This window comes from Spermophilus citellus (genome assembly GCF_964194105.1).
Source record: "Spermophilus citellus genome assembly, chromosome: 11".
NCBI classification, from domain to species: Eukaryota; Metazoa; Chordata; class Mammalia; order Rodentia; family Sciuridae; genus Spermophilus; species Spermophilus citellus.
In genome coordinates this window covers 80717016-80739207 of record NC_138192.1, presented here as the reverse complement: position 1 = coordinate 80739207, position 22192 = coordinate 80717016, and the positions used below count along the sequence as shown (strand labels likewise).

Below are 22192 nucleotides of genomic sequence, written 5' to 3'. Positions count from 1 at the left end.
AGTCAATGTGAACCCAAACCCTGGCACTTCCCACTCCTCTGCCTCCCTTCCTATTTCAGTTCACAGTCAGTGGTGGTGATGTAACAAAGATATCATGGTCATTAAGGAGGAAGTGGGCCAAATGAAGAAAATGGTAGTTTACAAAAAAAGGTCCGCACACTCTCGTCCACCTAAAGAGGAGGGGGTTGTTTGATCCTTTCATGTTACTGTACCCTGCCATCTCTGCTGACAACCACGGGGTTCTCTTGGACATTGTTCCATGCTTTTGTGTGTCCTGGGCCTGCATCCACTTGAAGGGATAGGTCCAAGACCTGTCTGTGTGTTGGATGAAGAAGTGAGCTAACTACACATTTGTCTTCCTGACCTGACCCCTTTCAGGTAAGTTGACGAGTCAGTCTGACCAATGAGCAGAGAGCCAGAGAGGGTCAGTTGGTGATGTGTGCACCAGGCCAGACACAGGGGAGCTGGTGGTTCTCAGAATTGTGTCCTTTGTCCTTCCAAATACAAGGACTAAGTTTCTCAGATCCTATTCTGATTGCCACCATAAATGAATGGGGGGTATGTTGTGGTAGTATTTTCAATAATATACTTATTCCTTAAAACATCAGTACTACGTGGAATTCCACAGTTTAACAAGGTTAAACAGGCTTTTATACCTCAGTATTTCCAGTGCTTTCTAAAGGGTGCTCATACCTACTGGGCGAGGGCTTCCTTACTGGGAGCAGCTCTTCAGATAGTACTTTGTGTGGGATGTGGTTTGGAAGATGGAGCGTGGTGATCCTTTAAATGCTGTCTCTTTGGGAAATGCAAAAAGGGTGAAAACTTGGGACGTGATTCTTAAAATGGTGATGAGCTCTTTTTTTTTTCATTTTTCACTAGGAAAAAAAGGATATATAACTCATATAACTAGATTAAAGAACTTTTGGAAATAGGAATAAGACACCCTATTTTCACAATTTTAAGATGTTCCTTGTATTTTCCTTATCTGCATGTCTCCAGATCCATGGCACGTGGGAGTCGCCTGTGTGTTGAACATTGAAAACCTTCTGACATGGTGCTAAATACTTTGCATGGGTCATCTCATTTAATCCTTGCATAACTCCATGAATTAGCAGATATAGTCCCCATATCAGATATTAGGGAATGAGGCTCAGAGGGTTTAAGTAACTTCCCAAAGTTGCACAACATGTGGGTGACTGAGCCACTGTTTAACACAGTTACTTTCTGAACCCATAGCCTATGTGTTTAAGCACTAAAGTAGTGAAATAGTTATTTTCTAACCTGGAAAACAAATATTTGTCTTAAATTTACTACCAGGGAGTTTATCTTATCTTGGTTCATCATGCAAGCTCAATTCTGTGCTGAATGATAGAAAACATTCCAGACTGTTCCTGTTTTTATTTGTCCTTGCATCCCTTCTCTGACTTTCACAAAGTGTCTGAGGGCTTCCTAGCATATAATCCTAAATGCAGTAACATTGTTTTCTGTTTTATGGCCCTATAATCTTCTCTGTTGTAAATACATTCAGAAATGATTGTGACTTTTTCTTGAAGCCTCAACATTTTTTTAAAAGATGATTTATTTTGATAGTGCTTTAGCCTCATGATTTCAAATATTAAGTTACTTGGTTCAGTTGGTCTTATATTTTCCCCATAAATGTGTTTATGTCACCCCACAGACTGAGAAATTTCATTCCAGCCGTTTTTTCCCCCTTTCTTCATTTGATTTTCCTGCAGGAGGAGAACTGAATTCTTTGAACTTGTCAGTAAAGGAGAATATGATTGGAGCATCAAAAACCATCGTGATATATTTCGGTAAGAAAAAGCTCATGTTTATGTGTTTTTTCATTAGTTGAACATTTAGTCACAGTTTTCTGACAGCACTAAGAGCATATAAGTGATTTTTAAAATAACGAATCTTAGCTTACATTCAAAACATTCTGAGATTAGTTAAATAACTAGAGATAAGATAAAAAATGTATCTTTTTGTCTTACAATTTATTTTTTGCCTTCTCTCCATTGATCTCCCTCCAAAATTAGAAAATAATGTTGGAATTAGTTCAGCTTCAACAAGCCATCATTTTTACTTTTTCCTGGGGGGGGGGGGGGTGTGAAGGGGTACAAGTAGAGAAGCAAGGGATTTGTGAGGCTTAGAAAGCAGAGTCATCCAACACAAAGAAAAATGGAGAGCTAATTTGGTTTTTCTTTAGAGCCCATAGGCATTGTGGATAGAAACCAATCAGAACCACCTGAGTGGTGTGTGGATGGGCCTGGAGATAGGAAGCTAAGCTGCAGGAGACCTCTTCCCAGGTGTTCAGGAAGGGTAGCAGCAAACCATTGTTACACTGCAGTGTCCACAGCCCCTCCAGGTAGTTAGGTACCTTTCCTCTACTCAACCCCATCCTTCCACTGACTCCGCCTCACCTCCATAGACCTTCTGTGGCTCCTCCTTTTCATACTACTGGATTTCACTGAGGAAGCCTGAGAGGCGACATTAGGACACACTGTGCATAAACAGGCAATCACTGGACTGGAGCAGGCTTCCTGTCACAGCCCCTTGTCTGTTACAGAAGACCTCTGCCAGCAGCTCAGGAGCACAGGGCTCCACCCACCCCACCCCGCAGCTGTCATCTTGTCATTGTCTCCTGAGTTTTCACCAAAGGGCCCTGCATTTTCCTTCTCTCTACTTTTTTTTTAGTTGTTGATGGACACAATGTCTTTATTTTATTTATTTATTTTTATGTGGTACCTCACACGTGTTAGGCAAGCACTTACCAGTGAGTCACAACCCCAACCCTCTTTGTGTCAGCTTTACGGACTCTTCAATGTCCTTTCCAGGCGTGGGGGAAGCACCCCACTACTAATTCCATTGTCTCCACTTCCCCAATCCCACACCATCAGCCTTGAAGCACCATTTCTTGACTTTGGCTTCCATTTTCAAAATCTAGTTCTGTCTCTGACCTCTCTACATCTGAACATATACTTTTGCCTCCTCTAGAGAAACATCATCTGTAAAGCCTGCCCCTTCTCCAGGTCCCATCTTAATTTCTCACTCTTCGCTGGCACAATTCCTTGAAAGGGAATTTATTTCTTTTTATGTGATTTTTTAAATTCCACAAGTAGTTATATGAATACATTTTTTTTTGTAATAAGCTAAATCATTACAGTTACAACCCCCAATCTCCTTTGAGCTCCATATCCAATTCCTGTACTGGTTACACAGCTAAATTTTGTTATCAATTTGTTGTATCTTTCCAGACCGTTTCCAAAGCATTCATATATTTGTATACCCTTAGGGGAAAATATTGTTCAGTGTGAATTTGTTTTTGTTCACGTTAACATAGATCATATATTTGCATACCAATCTGAACTTGCTTTTTCATTTAACCATGTACCGCCTAATTCTTTCCATGTCTTTACCTCAATTGTCTTTTACTGTGACATATATTCCAAAATTTGGAGATACCACAGTATCTAGCCATTCCTCTATAGAGGAATTAAGTCTGTGACACATGATTCTTCTCCTTTCAAAGTCACCAAACACCTCCCGGTATCAAATTTTCTAGTCTTTGTTCTCTTCAGTTGGCTTTATCTCTTCATAGCCCCTAATTGAGTTGTCCTCTTAAATCTCTCTCCAACTTTAGATTCTGCAAAACCATGCTGACTCTCCCTTCCCCTTTGCCCTTCTCTTCCCTCCCCTTTGTCCTTTGCTAGCCCTTCTTCCTCCCCCACCAACTGCTAAAGGTATCTAAGGTCCCCTAAGGTCCCCTAAGGACCTATCTTTGATTCTCTCCTCTTGTTCCTCAGCGTCCTCCTGGTTTCAATGACCATCTTCCCAAATGACCCCCAGCTTGTTTCTCGGGCCCCCTCTCTCTCTTCTGAGCTTCATTCCTAAAATTCCAGTGCTCATTCAGTGCTCATCTCCATCTGGATGTTAGATGTTTTCCTGCAGAAGTTTTCAAACATTTTTCGACCAGAACCCCCTCAGGAATAGGGTAGTGCCTATCTGAAGTTGAATAGATAGTAACTGGGCAAATGTCTTTGCAGAATTACTTTTAATTAAATTCTTGTTCTAAATCTATTTTAATGCTTCATTTCAAATGCTATCCAAATGAAAAACAACATCTCACAAATCAAATTAAGTTTATCACCAATTGTTGTGATTTTTTTCTTATTTTCTAATTATACAAAGATTTTTTTTATTAAAATTATGCTAAAAATATCTTATTTGGAAGCACAATATATAACATGGAGGTGTTTTCATGCCCTCATTCCCTCATCACATGGTTAGATCCTGATCATGGATCCCCAACAGTGGGGCTCTGCCAAATCTCTATCTATAGAGAACTTTAAGATAGTAATAAAGCCAACCAAAAATCAGTTTGCTTTTCATCATCGCCATATGCCAACAGTTCTGAACGAAGTCAATGATGAACTTCTTCTTCCTGAAGAAAATCTTTGCTTGTATAAATTCTAAAAAATTGCTGAGGTTACTAATAAAGATCAAAACCATTGATATGAAAGCTTCAAATTAGCACATTTATTACTTATCCTTTTATTATACATAAATTATAAGCTAAATCCAAGAATACCTGAGCAAACAGTTGGTCCTGACACAGGTGGCCCAGCTACATGCTTTCAAGAGTAAGGTCCTCTCTAGGACCTTTTGAACTTGCTCTGGGTGTGGTTTGTGCCTCCAACCTCGTGGAACTTCACGTTCCTGATTTTGACTCAGTGTGTGCTGAATAAACAGTGACAGCACTGCGGTGGGAAAGATGAAGCATGACTTGCCTTCTTTCTGTTCCACCATTGAGTGTGTGTGTGTGTGTATGTGTGACCATTTGTGGGTTTTATTTGTTTAAAATTTAAAACAGTGAAATGGGGTGCAGACTGCTAGGTATAATATTTTTATGTGGTGAGTGCAAATTTCAGTTCCTACGTGAAATCTTTCGCTGAATTTGAGTATATCTTTAAAATTAAAGTTTCTTCTTTTTTACATTGCTGATTGTTTTTAACTACAGAACTAATCAAGAAGATAATTATCACTAGATTATTATTGAAATAATTTTGGCATACAGAGGAAAGATGTGTTGAAAATGATCTGCTGAGAGCAACAGAGACGCTGGGTTTTCCCACCCTACTTAGAACAGGGACAGTTGTACCCTCATTCTTGCAGACCATTCAATCAATTGCACTAAACAGATTGACACAACTTCACTGTAAATTGAACTACAATTTAACAGTTGATGCAAACTCGCTCCCTGCCCTGTTACTGTAGAAAGGAATTTTAACTTTAATTTTAACTTCAACATAATTTTAACTTTAACTTCTGATACAGGATCCAAAAAATGAGATAAAACCATGCACTCATGTCCTTCAGTTCTTCCTTCATAATCTTCCACCTGTCCTTTCATTTCCACTCTCCTTGACCTTCCTCCTAGGTTCTTACCCATTGATGTTTTTAGCTACTCTCCCTCCTGTCACTCTCTTTCTTCAAACTGTCTTCACATCTTAAGTTTTCTCCCTAAAGGCCTAATAAAGTCTGTCCCAACCTTGATTGACTTTCCACTGCCAATTGGGTAAAAGTTTTAGCCACTCCTCCTATCCTACCTCCCAGCTTCTTCCTCCTCGAGAGAGACTTTCTATTCCATTTCTATTCCTCATCAGACCTTGTGGATTCCAATCCTAGCTTTGACTCTCTAGCTGTCTAACATTGGGAAAGTTACTTCACCTTTTTGAGCCATAATTTTTTAATCTCTATAATGGAGATAATAATAGTATCCTTGCATCATATAGAAATTATGCCAGTCACCCAGAAGTGGCTGTTCAATAAATCCTAGCTATTAGAATTATCATCATCTGAGCACCTAGCAGATACTCAAGATATGTATTGATCAACTGATTAAGGCAATATGAATTTGAGAAGTATGTTTCAAATGCTTAATCAAACATAACCTAAATCTCAAGTTGTGATGTAAGTAGACCCCCTCAAGAGATTATTTCCTATCCAAGAGACGACAAAGTCTGATGCATTATCCAAAGTCTTGTCCCCTTGGGTTTGAAAGAACCTGAAATGAGAAACATTGGAGTGCTGGGAGGGGGTCTGGCAGTCGTGGTAAACAGAAAATCCTGAAGGTTTTACTCACCTTGGGAAAATTACTTAAATCTCTTCATGCATCTCTTTACTTATTTGAAAATAAGAATAATAACCCTGAGGGTTGTAATGAGAATTCATTTAGCTACAAGTTAGTAGTTAGTTAGAAAAGAAAGCATCTAGTACAGAAGTAGGCACATGGGGAGCATTTTAGAAACGCTCCTTAGAGAAAATTAAAAAATGAAGACTGGATTGGTATGTCTTCCTTTGCATAATGCTTGGGGGTGTTGGGAATTCCATGCTTCCTAAGTGCTGCTCCGGTCCCAGAGGGCTGTGGATACTGGTGCAGTTAGCTTGTGCCTTGAATGGCCTATTGTCATCTGTGCCCTGCCTGGTTCCCTGGAGGGGGTTCCTGGGGAAGTTACATAAACCTCCCCTACCTTGGAGGCCCTCTGCCATCTGGGCAGCAGACCTGTTTCCAAGGCACTGGGATGAAGAGTGGTATAAAATGTTAACCCTGGGAGCAAGACAGGCCTCTGACCCCTAACAACACAGCCTTTCTTCCCAAAGCCATCAGCCAAAATGTGATTTCCCAGCTCAAATCCTGTCTTACTTTTCATCACATGCTGCTGGTTTTAGCCCAAAGAAAACAGATCTGGGACAAGGAATGTGCTCCCCCTGCCACCTACCACATCAAATGATAAGCACTAGAACTATCCACAATTTGAATTGTTCCCATGTTTCCATGGTTCGCTATGAATCCTAGATAAATCTGCCCCTTGAAATTCTCATTCAAAGCATTCCTGTGCTTTCTTTCTTTTTTTTTTTTTTTTTTGAGAGAGAGGAGAGAGAATTTTCTCTCTCTAGAGAGAGAGAGAGAGAGAATTTTTAATATTTATTTTTTAGTTCTTGGCAGACACAACATCTTTGTTGGTATGTGGTGCTGAGGATCGAACCCGGGCCGCACGCATGCCAGGCGAGCGCGCTACCACTTGAGCCACATCCCCAGCCCCTCCTGTGCTTTCTTATGTGCTCAAATCAAGGAAAGCTGGAGCTGAGTGTGGTTCTTCATAATGCTTATAAAACATGATGGGAGCCAGGTAGTAAACCGGAGTGAAATGGCGAGGCTCTCCCTCATAAATCCTGGTTCCATGGAGCCCATGAAAATGAAGGAGCACTTATGTGGCATGTGCCTCTTCTCTTTGGTATGGGTTTTCTTCCATTCCCTTCCATCAGGGATGAGTTTGTAATGTACATACTGGAATGTATATACTGTTACATACAGATTCCCCTGCTTATCATTTTTTAAAAAAATGATCTATTATAAATTATTTTCAAGAGCTTGCTTAGCTCAGGTAGAGAGCAAGTAGCTTTCCTTGATTTGCTGCAGACAAAACAAAAGGGCCACAGGAGAATGTGTGAGAGCTTTGTCTTCCTAAGCAGTGTGGCCTCATGATAGAAATGCTGAACAGCAGGGACTATAAACAGGGCTGCCCCTTGTTGAGGGAAAGAAGATGTGAGCTGGCCTCCTTTCCATTTTATTTATTTATGTATCTAGGACGGGTTTGTTTAGGAATGCAACAAAAGATTATTCAGGCCGTTTTGTTTGGTTCTGTTTTTCAGATCAATGTTAATGACAGCCTGTGACCTTGGAGCCGTGACCAAACCGTGGGAGATCTCCAGACAGGCAAGTGGTGATTAATGGCAGGGCTCAGCAGAGGAGGGACTGGTGGGGGGTGGGGTGGGGGAGATATTCCCAGAGCCCCTGACTGCCAGGCACTGAAACCCTAGTCAATTTGCATCAGTATTATTAACATGGTGTAAAAAGCAGCAGCAGAATCAGTTGCACTGCTGTTTATCACAAAACCTTTTCTTCATTGTGCTTCTACTGAGCAATACTATTTCCATCTCTTTTTTGTAACATGCTAAATTGGAATAGCACCTTGACCACATCTTAAGACAAGCATTCAAAGATAATGTTTTTGAATAGGCCTGTTTTCACATCTGAAAAAAAAAAAAAAAGAGCGGTGGGTGAAAAGGAAACTCTATTTTTCTTTTCAAATACTATTTATATATCAAAGGACTTCACGGTCAAAGTATGCAGTGTTCGATTTGATTTGTACCCAAAAGGCCATGCCTTTATACCCATCTGTTTTCTGTCCCTGAATAAACATTGGTTTTATAGCAGCAATAGTTTTCCATCAAGTAACTACCCAACTCAAGATTCTTGATTACTGATATTATTTAGGGGTTAATAGCACTTTAAGTGCTTTTCCTTGGTTTTATTTCAATATTTATTTATTTATTTACTGAGACAAGGTTTTACTATGTTGCCCAGGTTGGTCTCAAACTCCTGGGCTAAAGTAATTCTCCCACTTTAGCCTTGCAAGTGCTGAGATTATAGGTTTTTTGCTTTTGTTTTTCTCCTTTCTTTTCTTGGTACTATGGATTGAACCCAGCACTTAACCACTGAGCCACATCCCTGGTCCCTTTTTTTTTAAGTTTTATTTTGAGACAGGGTCTTGCTAAGTAGCTGAGGCCCTCATAAAGTTGCTGAGGCTGGCTTTGAACTCACAGTCCTCCTGCTTTAGCCTCCCAAGATGTTGGGATTACAGATGTGTGCCATTGCATCTGGCCTATAGGCATGTTTTTCAAAGTTTAAGTTTAAGTTAATTGGACTGTGGGGTACAAAATAGTAGCTTAGTATCTTAAGACTTAACATTTTAGGGAAATAAGATACATTCATATATCAATAAATAACTTTATTCTTTAAATCCCCTTTAAGATACATAGAATGATTGTAGTAGGCTGAATAATGTCCACACAGAGATATCAAGTCCTAACCCCTGAAACCTGTAAACATTACTTTATGAGGAAAAGGTATCTTTGCAGATGTGATTAAAATAAGGATGTGAGATCCTTCCTGGGTTGAGATTACCCTGGATATTCAGCTTTTCCCAAGTCTCCTTATAAGAGACAGCAAAGGAGATCACACATTCAGAAGAGGACACAGCAATATGAAGGCAAGGCTGAAATTGGAACTTTGTGACCACAAGCCAAGGAAAGCTGGTAGCCCCTGAAACTGAAGAGAAGGAACAGATGTTCTCTTAGAGCCTCAGAGGGAGCACAGCCCTGCCAACACCTCAATTTCTGCTCAGTGAGCTTATGAAGAACTCCTGGCCCCCAGAACTATGAGAGATTAAATTTCTGTTGACTTAGCCACCAAGTGTATGGTATCGTTTGGCGACTTTAAGAAATAAATCCAGTTATTATCATCATTTCACAAATGGGAAAGATGCGATTTAAAAAGGATAAGTAGTCTGAGGTCCTCCAGTAGTAGGTGGTGGACAGGGAATAGAGTCTAGTAGATTAAGCTCCCATCCTTCATGATCCATCATGTTTTTGCTTTCCTACACATGATGCATCACTCAGCAATTTTCAGTGATACAAATGTGTCTACAGAATTGACTATGTTATCACTAAGCCCAAAAATCTCAACAAAGTGCTCATGAACATGTGTATCCAGAGTTGGTTGGCACCTCTTTGTCCTCATCCAGACTGGGCTGATGGAGCAGCCTCTATCCGGATCATTCTAGAGAAACCCTGGGAGGATCTTTCTCTGCTAGTTAAATGCTTTCTTCTTCAACAATTGAGTGGCCTCAACAGCTCACATAACCCCACTCGACATCCTTCAATGTGTCCAGCAATCAGAAAGCCAGTATAGCTGGTAAAAGCAGAACTGCCGCAGTCTGCCCTTATAATCACTGAAAACATAACTCACTCTCCTTCTTGAAAACAAAATGTACTCATCCTCTTCCCAAGAAAAGCTGCATCCCATTAGTCATGGCATCAAACTCCAAGTCCAGAATCTCTGAGTAATATGTGCTCACCTCTACAAAATGTATGAAGGAAAATTAAACACTTACATATGCCCAGATACAGTGGCTAACATCCACTCCAAACACAAAATACTCATCACACACTCCCATTCAGAAAAGGAAGCTATGAGCCTCATTTGGAAGTCAATGTTCATGGCAAATCCCAAACCCCATGGGGCATTCTTCATGAGGGTTGTCCTCATGCTAATGGGCTGGGAGATGCTGTCCAGTTAATTGTTTTCCATACTCTGGGAAGTGATTCTTATCTGCAGGTCAGGCAGCTTTTCTCACCCTGTTTCTCACCCAAAGATGGCTGAGGGTCCAAGACTTTCTACATAAACACAAGATCAGGGATGCTTTGGCATTAAAGTTCTCTCAAACATTTAGTCAGCTTCCTATATATATATTTTATTCTAATTATTTCCATTTGCCAATAACCATATACAGAGCTCTTTTTCATAGAAACATTTTAGGTGTGTTTTTTTTTCACTTCCTTATAATATGGAGGAATAAAGAAATATAGTAAATAGACTTTTCTTTCTCTCTTGTGATTTAATCCCTAGTACTTTGGGCCTCACAGGTTTCAGTGAGAGAACCATGTTAAATTATTTCTTTGAGACATTTTTGTCCAGTTCTGTTGTGTATCCCCTAGTTCATTCAGAATTTTAAAGTATAGATGTTCTGGCCCTATTTTTAATTGGATTCTTATTGTGAAACTGAGTCTTAGTGTACCTTTCCCATTTAAAGCATACCTTAAGTTCTGGTTTTAATTTCATTGGGACATGAAAAAAGCCACATAAAGCAGGGTAACTGTGAAGAATCTGTGTAATTGGTAGCATCTCAACATTTCTACCTACTGTGTGGGAAGATTGAACTTGAGAATAGACTGCAGAGAAGAGGTAAGTGAGGAAAGTGTAGTACTATCTGGCTGCCATAAGAGGGAAGAGGTGGAGAGGTGAAGATAGGGGGGAAGTTTCTCACAAAAATAGAGAAGACTGAAAACTGAGTGGGCTGAGGTATGAAGTGCCAGGGCCTTTGGAAAACCCAGTGAAATATGCCAAGAACACAAGAGCTGAGGAAGCAATAGCCCACGTGGAACAAAAAGTGATGTGGCAGAGTTGGAGGGAAGGAACAAAATTTCTTTTTTTCTCTTTCTCTTCTTTCTCTCCCTCCTACCTTCCTTCTTTCCTTCCTTCCTTCCTTTCTTTCTTTAACTAGGGATTGAACCCAGAGGCACTCTGTCACTGAGCTACAGAGCTACATCCCCAGCCCTTTTTATTTTTATTATTTTTTTTAAATTTTGAAACAGAGTCTCACTACGTTGCTTAGAGACTCACTAAGAGGAACACAATTTCTGCATTGTTATTTTAGGTCAATAGTGGCCGCTCACGGGTGGCCTTCTTAGTCACTGCCATAAACATTATTTTATTTTTAGGATATGAAGTTCTGCCAATAAGTGCAGAAACAAAATTCAGGGAGACAATACATGAAACCATGTTTTTGCAGATGTTTCCATCAGAAATCTTATTGTGGTTCTAAGCTGCAAATGTCATTCATGTTTGCCTCAGATTGAATGGGTTCAGATATTTTTAAAAACTATTCTCACTTCTCGATATTAACATTTGAACAGAAGAATAGAACCTTCTATAAAATACAAATGTATTTCTAACTTCTTAGATTTGGGATTGGATTTTTTTAAATATTCCTTTTCATTTTTTAAAGTTGTGGTGTTTATTCTATTAATCCTTCCTCAGAAGCATGACTCTAACTAAGCATGTGGGTTTCCCCTGTGATCCCTCAAGGCCTGATTAGCATCTCAATTTCCTTCTTTAATAAAAAATTCAATCAGGAGCCACTTAATGTTCCTGATTGGGTTTTTAAGTACAAACAAAGCAGTGGTACAAGTTAATCTATGAAAGAAGCACAGAGGAGTGAACAGGACCACTTTAGAAAGAGTAAGGATAGGATTTTGTCTTCATTTCTTCATTTCTTTACTTCCCAGGGGCTATGGACCTGTGCAGGACTCCCACCTTGGTATGCCATGTGCACATTTACATTTCCTAATGCAAAAGACCCAGCTTCGGGCTGAGGGGCATTCTGGGAACTGGATTGATGAGGCCAGACCCTAAGGGGATCATTTCTTTAAAGGCAATGCCAGAGAGAGAAGAGAGAGGCCTGGAGCCCTAAAGTGAAAGGTAGTGGCAGAGACTGTAACAGACATAAGTGAATCAAGTCCTGGAGGACAGGCAGGGACAAGGGAAGTGACTATAGCCGAAGGTTGGGGAAGGACGATGTGTTTTGAGTCACTTCCAACTTCTTTTAAGCAGTTGAATTCTTGAAAGGGACTCAATCATGCTGTTGGGAATATTCCAAATCTAAATTTACTGGATATTGAATTTCTTTATAGCTAGTGCCTACTTGTTACCTCGGATCTCTGCATGTGTGCATATGTGTAAGTGTGTGTGTGTCTGATGTGTTTGAGTTTTATCTATGTCCCATCTCATGAGATACAATTAGGTAAATTATCTTGATTTTGCACACTTGAACAAAATTAAACGCAGCTCAACTTTGCCAGATCTTTATAAGGGCCTGGAATAGAGGAAAACTAGATTGAGGATCCAGGTGTTCTTGCCATCGATTGTTTAGGATTGTCAGAGATTTCTTGAGTGCACCTCACAGTGTTGTTGAAAATACTTTTCCAACACTTATCTGTTGTATCAGTTTGCTGTGCTTGAACTATCCTGAGTCGTACAGTCTCGGGAAGAGAAACTAATCTCTTTAGCTTGGCTGTTAATCTTCCACACCAAAATGTAGTTCTCTGAGGTTTGGGATAGAAGGACCATTGTGCTGGTACCATGAATTAACACTTCAATGAATCTATGTACACTTTAAGTTCTTAGATTCAGACAGCCCAAATTCCATGTTCTTCAAACTATATCTTGACATATTTTCAAAATCTGATATGAAATGGGAATCTTGATTTTTGCCTCTTGATTTATTGCTACAGTAGGAAGCAGGGGGCAGAGTATCCCTTTTAGAATGCACACACAATTATTGGTGGGAGTTTATGTGTTGGCAAGATAAAGTCAGACTAAGATTAAAGTATACAATAACGCAGTAAAAAAATCTAGGTAGAAACAACAAAAAGTTGGCTATATTATTATGTAATAACTTGTAGTATTGATACAAATTATTATTAGTTTCATTTTTCTACACAAGAACTTTTCCTAATCATCTATTGGCATGCATCTAAAATATACTGCACAAGTCCTCCTCATTAAAAGGAAATCAGTTTCATTGATTAAATTCTGTTATACCTTTGAACACAGAAGGTTAAGACTTCCTCACAAACTTTTTAATTGATTGTGTTGAAGATAATCACCATGTACATAAGCCAGAAATAACTCCCTAGTCTCCTGGTAAACTATTCATAAGTTAAAATGTTTCTGTGTTTCAGGTGGCTGAACTTGTAACCAGTGAGTTCTTTGAACAAGGAGATCGGGAGAGATCAGAACTCAAACTCACTCCTTCAGTAAGCTCATCCTTCTATTGTCACGTACTTACCCTTTTGAATGACATTTCCAAAAATAACTCCAAATCACAGCTCGACAATGGGAAAGACTGAGAAGGGATTTAAGAAAGGGATTTAAGAAAGGACTCCTGAAAGTTTAAAACTTTAATTAAACTTAAATGCTAAACACTTTATTCCCAGGTTTCTGATTAAGAGCAGTGAGCTACTTAACAAGCATTTCCTGAGCACCTACAGTGGGAAAAGCAGGCATGAGGGAGGACGTGCAGAGTGAAATTCAAATAATTCAAAACTCAATGCTGGCATTTCATATGTGCCTACTTTGGAATGGAAATACAGCAAAAGATTAAAGTGAAGCGTCCAGCCTCGAGGAACTACATTTTATTTGCCAATTTTGAACTTTCAAAATCCCCAAAGCAAATCTTTTCAAACCTGTTTTTTTTCCTCTTTGTTTGCAAAATGGGGAGTGTCACCTGGAGAACTAGGTTGTGGTGAATGCAGTGCTATTTATGTTGGACTCAGCCATTCAATTATTTGAGAAAGCTTGCGATGGGCTCAGGATGCTGCTGTTCATACATGTCAGGATGCAGGAGACATAATACCTCTATCACAGCCTCAAAGAGCGGGCAGCCTCTTTCTTCCTGATGAATAATTAGCTAAAAACATAAGACCCGACCACTCTGAGAGAGGTGCAAAGAATTTTAAAACCTGGCAACTCAGCACAGTAGGTTCAAGGAATGTGACGATCATTTAGCATGTGTTTTTGAGCATTCAAATCAATAGAGTCCTGAACATTTGGAGGTAAATTAAGATCTTTAGAAGTTTTAAGATGCCTTTCTTTGCTGACATTTTAAATCAAGAAAAAGCAGCAGAACCATCTCCTGGCTTGATTACCTTGGAGTCAGACTCCACCATATAACACACTGTGACTATTCTTAACCAGTTGCTTACCCAGAAAAAGTCAGAAGACTACACAGATTAAAACACCCACCAAATATATTAGTTTTCAAATCAATGTCTAGTCATACAGGATTCTAAACATTCCCTTTATTCTTTTTTGGTGGTGTCACCAAATTTCATTATAAAACTAAAAGTATTTGGTTAGGATGTATACATTTCTGTATCAAAACCTAATACAATCCAAATCTCTCCCAGTGACAGATCTACTTTAAAATAAAAACTATTCTCTCCTTTTAAAAAGTGTTTCAGAGGCATACACTGAAAGATTTACACTATAGTAATACTACAGGTCATCTAATTAAATGAAAAAAAATATGAGTAAATCACCAGCACCAGTGAGCTGGCAGGTGCAGTGACACAACACTGAGGAGCCTTTCTCTAGGCTCAGGTAAGGCATTTTCTGAAAACATAAATGAAATTAATTTTGTGGTGGAAACATGGCTCTAAATGCTAGTCTGTCCTCACAAAAGACTCCTTAGTCCAACTGATGACTGTCTCCTGTGGGATAGAGTAATCTCTCCCTAGTCCCTTTCCAGAAGTGTCTGGAAGTGTATACACCCAGAGTTGATACCTGCTGCATCCAACTATCTCCTCATTTCTAGGAAGAAAATTGTCCTGAAGCTCCCTCAGGTATCATGGTCCCAGAAGTCATCACAATAACTTTATAGAGACAAAATCTATCCTGGACCACAGCCAGAGGTCAACACTAGAAGCAGGGAGTCAGTGAATAAAATATGTTTGAGCATTTTCATGTGTCGAGCAGGAAGCTAAGCACTGTATGTGCAGCAATGAGCATCAAGCTGCAATCTTCCTTGCCTTCAAGTACCTTGTCAACTAGTAAAAAAATATAGACATTAAATAATCATGAAAAATTATATTACAAGATGCAAAGTGCTGTAAGGGGAAGCACAGGACAATGTGGCACCTCACACTCATTTTTCTCTCCTCAAACATTTTTGATTAAGAACTGACTAGTCCAGAAATAAACCTTTACAGTTACAGTCGATTGATTTCAACATGAGTGGACAATCCAATGGAGGAAAATAGTCTTTTCAACAAATGGTTTGAGGACAACTGGATATCCACAGGGGAAAAGAATGAAGTTGGTGCCCTACCTCTCACCATACCCAAAGTAAACATAAATTGGATCACAAACATAAATGTAAGGGCTAAAACAATAAAACTCTTAGAAGGAGATATAGGTATAAATCTTCTGGTTTCAATTTAGCTGTGGTGTCTTAAATATGATACCAAAAGCACAAGAGACAAAAGATAATAAGTTTCAGAGATGTTGATCCAGAGATATTGAGTTGGACTTTATCAAAATTAAAAATGTTTTTGTATCAAAGTATATTATAAAGGAACTGAAAAGGCAATCTACAAAATGGGAGATATTATTTATAAATCATATATCTGATATGGGCCTAGTATTTAGAACTTAAAAAAATAATCATAAAATAAAAAGAAGGCTGGAGTTGTGGCTCAGCAATAGAGCGCTTGCCTAGCATGTGCGGGGCCCTGGGTTCAATTTTTATCCAGCACCACATAAAAATAAATAAATAAATAAATAAATAAATAAATAAATAAAGGTATTGCATCCAACTACAACTAAAAAATAAATATTAAAAATAAAATAAAATAAAAAGATGGTTCAATTTTTAAAATGTGCAAAGGATCTGAACAAACACAGTTCCAAAGAAAATATATAAATGGCTAATAAGCACATGAAAAAAATTCTCAAAAGCATTTGCCATTAGGAAAGTGCAAATTGAAACCCCTGAAAATACCACTTCATATCTCTTAAAAGAACTAGAATAAAAAAGACAGACAATACTAAGTGTCAATGAGGTTGTGCAGAAAGTGGAACTTCATTCATTGCTGGTAGGAATGTGAAATAGTGTAGCTGCTTTGAAGAACACTTTACCAAAAAGTGAAACAAGAGTTACCATATGATCCTGAAATTCAACATCTAGTTTTATCACCAAAAGAAATGAAAATATACATCCACACAAAAATTTACAAATGAATGTACATGGGAGCATTAATTTATAACAGCCAAAAAGTGGAAACAACTCAAAGGTCCATTAACTGATGAATGAATAAATAAAACATGGTTTATCCATACAATTGATATTATTTGACCCCCCAAAGATGATGTACTAATATCTGCTTCATAGATATTCCTTGAAAACCCTATGCTAAATAAAAGAAGCCAGTTAGAAAAGATCACATATCATACAATTCCATTTATATGTAATGTGCAGAATAGGCAAATTCAAACAGGAAATAGATTTGTGGTTCCTAAGTCTGGGACCTGGGAGACAATGCTTCTGTTGGTGTGGGGTTCCTGTCGGGGTGATGAACATGTTCTAAAGTTGTGAAGATAGTTGCACACGTATATGAGCATACTTAAAACCCCTGAATTTTAAAAAAAGGTATTTGTATATAAAACTCACCAGAAACTAACTAAATGAACAAATAGTTAATAGCAAAGAGAACTATGGAGAAAATAAAACAGAATGCCATGGTTCGGGTATGGTTTGAATGTGTTCTCCAGAGTTTCACACATTAAAATTTAGTCCCATGGTGAGGTGTAAGACCATAGAAATTTAAGGACTATAATGTTTAAAGGCAGGGCCTTTGGGAGGTGATTAGGAGCCTAGTGAGCCCCTGTGATTTAACCAGGCTAGCTTTATAAGAAAAGAGGGACACACATACATGCATTCCTTGTCTCTTGCCATGTGATGCCCTGAGCTACCTCAGGACAGCCAGCACAAAGGCCTTCATCACATGTGGGTCCTTGAACCTCTAGAACTATGAGCTAAATAAACCTGTTTTCTTTAGGGAGCTGCCCAGCTTTGGATATTTTGTTACAGTAACACAAAAGGGACCGAGAATATTCTTATAGGAGCATTTTGGACCAAGACTCATTGCTCACGAGAGTTATCACTTTGTCCAGGATATTTCATGTCCTTTCCAAAGTCCAGTCTTCTTTCCTGATAGACAAGTATGAGCAGAGGCTATGGGAGTCAGGGATCTTCTCCCTAGTGTACAGATATTTTCCTCAGATTTGGCAGCTACTGATTTCTGCCTCACCCAATCCCACTGTCATTCATGAATCTGAAGAATGCAGGCATTGCCAACATCTCTGGACCAAGAGATGGTGTGGACCTGCCCTCAGAACTTGTAAGGGTATCAAAATGATGTGGATCCACACTGTATCTAGAAGACAGACATCACCTACTCTAAGGCAATAAAGCAAGCCAAGTTATAACTAGGCAGTATAGTCTTATGGACCAATAGGGGCACAAGGGAGCTTCTTAGGCCCTGGCCTTCTTTAAGAAAAAGGGAGGGATATTCTCACTACAGTAGAATTGATTGTTTTTTCAAGAAAAACCATTAACTCTCCAATCCCAATCGATTATTCCCCTAATCTAGTCTTCCCAACAGACATATGTCATTCTTTTTCTTAGTACACCTAAATTATATCAAACACTGTAACTTCATGAAGTTTAAAGGCTGGGAAAGAAGAACAAATGGGTGCCTCCCACCATCATCCATCCAATGACGGATAAAGACTTAGGAATCTATTAATGGCAGAACCTTATTGAAAAATACAATTGTTGAACCAATTATTACCCTAAAAAATTAATATAAATGGTTTCTATTTAAAATAAAATTGATTTAAATGGTCTTTTCCAATTTATCCCATTCTATTCTGCATTCTCACGACAGAAATAAGAGCCTGCTTCATTTTTGTGACAATAAAATACATCTTTTTCCCCTTGATTTGTACCTAATTCCCAGTGACCTGATGACTTGATTCAGTAGCAGCTACCCATATCTGAAGACAGATTCTGGCCCCAAGGAGTTGCGTGCTATAAAGTTCAAATAAATTTGCTTACAAATCTCATAAAAAAAGAGGTGGAAATGCTTTATTTCTTATCACAGATAAAAGAAAAGAGTGTGCATAAGGATTGATTGTGGTTTGTGAAGTGTTCAGTTGGTAAAATTGGACCATTGTGGCGAAGCATCTGACAAAGCACCTGTGAAACCCCCAGTGTAATAAAGCAAGGCTCTCCTCCCCTGTTCTAGGCTATTTTTGATCGGAACCGGAAAGATGAGCTGCCTCGGTTGCAACTGGAGTGGATTGACAGCATCTGCATGCCTTTGTATCAGGTAATCTTGACCTGGGGAGGTGGGCTGGTCCAGACTGAGCCAGAAATGGCACTTCTAGAGGCATTAGTTTGAGGGAGATCCTTTCAGGGCATCTACATTGCTGCAAACTCTGCTGCAGTTTGTCTTTCCCCAGAGTTCCCATCCAGGAGTTGGTACTGGGAAGCTGGAGAGCTGAGCTTTCCACCACTCTCTAGGATGTGATCTTCATGGGCCTTATCTTCCTCATCTATAAAGCAGGGATACTAATATTTTATCTCAGCATTTCCCAAACCATGCCCCAAGGAGCACAAATAGGGTCTAAAAATCATCATCTCTTCAAAAATGGCTCTCAGGCCTGGGTAACTGAGGAAATACCCATGCATGTATGGAAGCCATATATTGAAGACTCAAGAGAAGTCCTGCAGGAAAGAAACATACTTTATTCTAAATCTCTCAAACATGTTTGACCATAGAAATCATAATACACACACACACACACACACATTTTTTTTAACCCATATTAATATTATGTGAGACACAAGGGTTCCCGAAACTGCTTTCTGCTCTAACCCTGTGGTATTCAAAAACTGCCTCTCTCTGCAATGCAGGCGACACCTCCCACCCAGTTAATTCTGAGGGAGATGAGCTAATGATTTCTAGGTCTGCTGCCTGGAGTGCAGACCAGCTCCTGGCAAGGAGACCAGTGTCAGCTTTGAATGGTTTACACTCTGCTTTCTGAGTATGGATTAGGTCTGGCATCAGTTAACACTAACAGTTTAGTGTACATTGGCTTTTAATTCTACTTCTAAGCATTTGCTTTCATCTGTAAAACCTGGCGAGTTCTTTACCCCCAACCTAGCTCAATCAAACTGAGCTGCTTTTCTAACTTCAAAGCGAGAAACATGCAGGGAAAGCAGAACCTCTTTAGTTTCTCACTCTGTGTAACTCCATTAAGAGCACAGTATTGTTTTTTAAAGACCTCACAACCATTAAGTTTCAAACTTATCTACCACTTCATTTTCAGTACTTTTAGGAACTGCTGAACCCTGTCACAGTACCCGGGAAACAAACAAATCAGAATATTGTCTTAAAGATGGAAATGCAATTTTTCAATAATTATAAATAACAAAAGTGAATTCATTTCTTGTTTTATATGATCCATTAAATGCCTGCTGGCATATAATCAACCAAAAACAGTTTTAAAATAATCTGAAATTGATTATTTTAGTTATAAATGGAACATAATGTTCTTTCACTCAATAATGAAAGATTGGACAAAATGAATCAAGAATGATGTATACTTTGTTATCTGTGGCTTCTCAGCTTTCTTTCTTCCCATCTGCTCCTCCTACCCCTGATGTCTCAGAATAAGCCAGGCCCCCATGTGTAAAGCCCACAGCTGTTGGGTCAGGTATCTCTTGCTTTGCTAAATTGACCTTGACTACCCACACTGAATTATTTTTCTAATGTTATGCATTTTCCTGTGCACACTTAGGCAACAAATGGATGAATGAATTATTCTTGCAATTAATAAATTTCATTTACTGACAGTAAAGTTTAGAAGGATGAAGTTATGTATATGTGGTGCTAAGTTTGCAAAATTACTTTGAAACATACACACTTTTCCTATGTGATTAGATATAGTAAATGCTGGAAAGGGTTCTCTTGTGCATTTCCATGTTATTTCATTTTTGATTCACAATTGTTTGGGTTTATCGTTTACGTTGTGGTAAATACTTTGCAACCCCTAGGTTAAAAAGTAAGTTACTTGAATTTCAACTGAAAATAGCAGTTTCTAGTGTTTAAGGAGCAATATTACCACTTCACATTACATATCTTGATTTTTCACATCTATTTTACTTTACTCATCTGTGAGGATAGATACATCTGCAGAAAATTAGCATATAGAAAGGATAAGTGTGACATTGCTACCAAGTTAGGCATGTGTCCTGCTCATCCTTGACCTTTATTTTGGTGAAGTGGCCTTTCAACTGTCTCACTGTGCCTTTGATGAAAGGGTCTCCCGCTGTTGTCTCTCTCTGGGGAGAGGCATGTCATTCTCAAGGGGAATATGAAGGAGGTGTTGACAAAAGCTCATATTTGTACTTGCCACCATTATCTTCTTATTTAGCGACGGTGAAAATCTTGCTCTTTTTAGATTCCTTATCACTAATAATTTTTTTCAATTTCATAATTTCATTTGTAAATTCTTTGTAAGGTCTTGAAACTACCTTGTGCAAGAGCCCTCAAACTGAAACTCTAGCAAGAGTTTAATCTCTCTATTTTGTTCCACCTCATACAATGGATATTCTCCCCACTGTTCAATAATCTTAAATTAACTGTTGGTGCTCCAGAGTTGAGCTAGAATTAGTCGCCAAGCAGAAATCACATTAGTGGGAAGACACAAAATCTTGAGGAAATGTCAAGCAAGGAAAGTCACCTATGTGATGCTGGCCACTGAGCCAAAACATCTGAGGAAATTCAAATTGGTGTTGAAAGACTGGTTTGAGGTTTTGAACCCAAAGAGTCTGAGAGGACAGAAGCCAAACAGAGAAGTGTCAGGAATCCCAACTGTGATCAGGCTGAAATAACATGGTCTGAAATATAGAGCATAAGAATCCAATTTGGTCTTGCTGTGTTGACCAGGGGATAGGGCAAAAGGACACAGAATAGTACATGGGGGACAAAGGGGTGTCCCTTCTAATGGCCAAAGCCTCGACTCCAAGGCGACAGGTGTGAGTGATAAGAAACCTCACTAGAGTTTAAACAAATAGAGTCAGAGAGAGACAGAGACAGAGAGAGACACATACAGAGAGAGAGAGAGAGAGAGCACTAAGGTGAGATCCCCCTGCTGGGGGGACAGTGTGGACAGGAGTCTGACCAGCTGGAGGCTGTATGTAGAGGAGAGGAACAGAACAGGAAGTTGGGGAGGGGAGGATGGACAGGCAGCTACCCAGGCAGAGCTTTTTGACTTCACTGACTCTCTCAGGGAAATTCGGTATTACTTCATGGATTTAAAAGGACTGTGCTTATCGAATACCCTAATAGATTGGGCACTTTCTGCCTGAGTCTTGTCTCTTAACCAAAAGATAAAAATTATCACTACTCTCAGGTTCTTGAAGGAACCTTATAGATATTCCTAGGTGGGAATCCATTGCATTTAAAATCAAAACTCTTATAACTGCAATTTCCAGTCAATTTGTGATTATGTCAAAGGGAAAACGAGTAGCTCCTCCTCCTCCAAAATCTATTTATTAGGAAGTTACCAAAGTAATGAAATGATTGAAAGTGACTGACAGAAAATGTATAAAAACATTTGTGTTCATCCTATGTCTTGTAAACAAGAGAAACGGACTATTTCCATCTCAAGAGGAGAAAGAACAAGTTTTCAAGCCATTGCTTTAGCCCTAGCAGCGTGCCAGGTGGGGAAGGTGCAGGATGGTCCCTGATCCATGGGGAGCCACTCAAAAGAAGGTCTGACATGTCTGTACACATACATTTAGATGTTCATGGATAGTTCTCCAGAACTTGATCATCTTTTTAATCTCATGGTTTCAAACTTTTCTTGAAAGAA

At 39.1% G+C, this 22192-nt stretch overlaps 1 protein-coding gene across 1 annotated transcript in view; it reads left to right on the top strand.

The window, feature by feature from the left end:
• Positions 1 to 22192, top strand: part of PDE11A (phosphodiesterase 11A) — a gene marked incomplete at both ends in the record, with an annotated part of 382619 nt that overhangs the window by 333655 nt on the left and 26772 nt on the right. Inside the window, 4 exons of the mRNA XM_081261295.1 lie at positions 1737 to 1814; positions 7717 to 7780; positions 13429 to 13503; positions 18556 to 18639. Coding sequence (XP_081117421.1) covers positions 1737 to 1814; positions 7717 to 7780; positions 13429 to 13503; positions 18556 to 18639 — 301 coding nt within the window. The remainder of the gene's footprint in view (positions 1 to 1736; positions 1815 to 7716; positions 7781 to 13428; positions 13504 to 18555; positions 18640 to 22192) is intronic.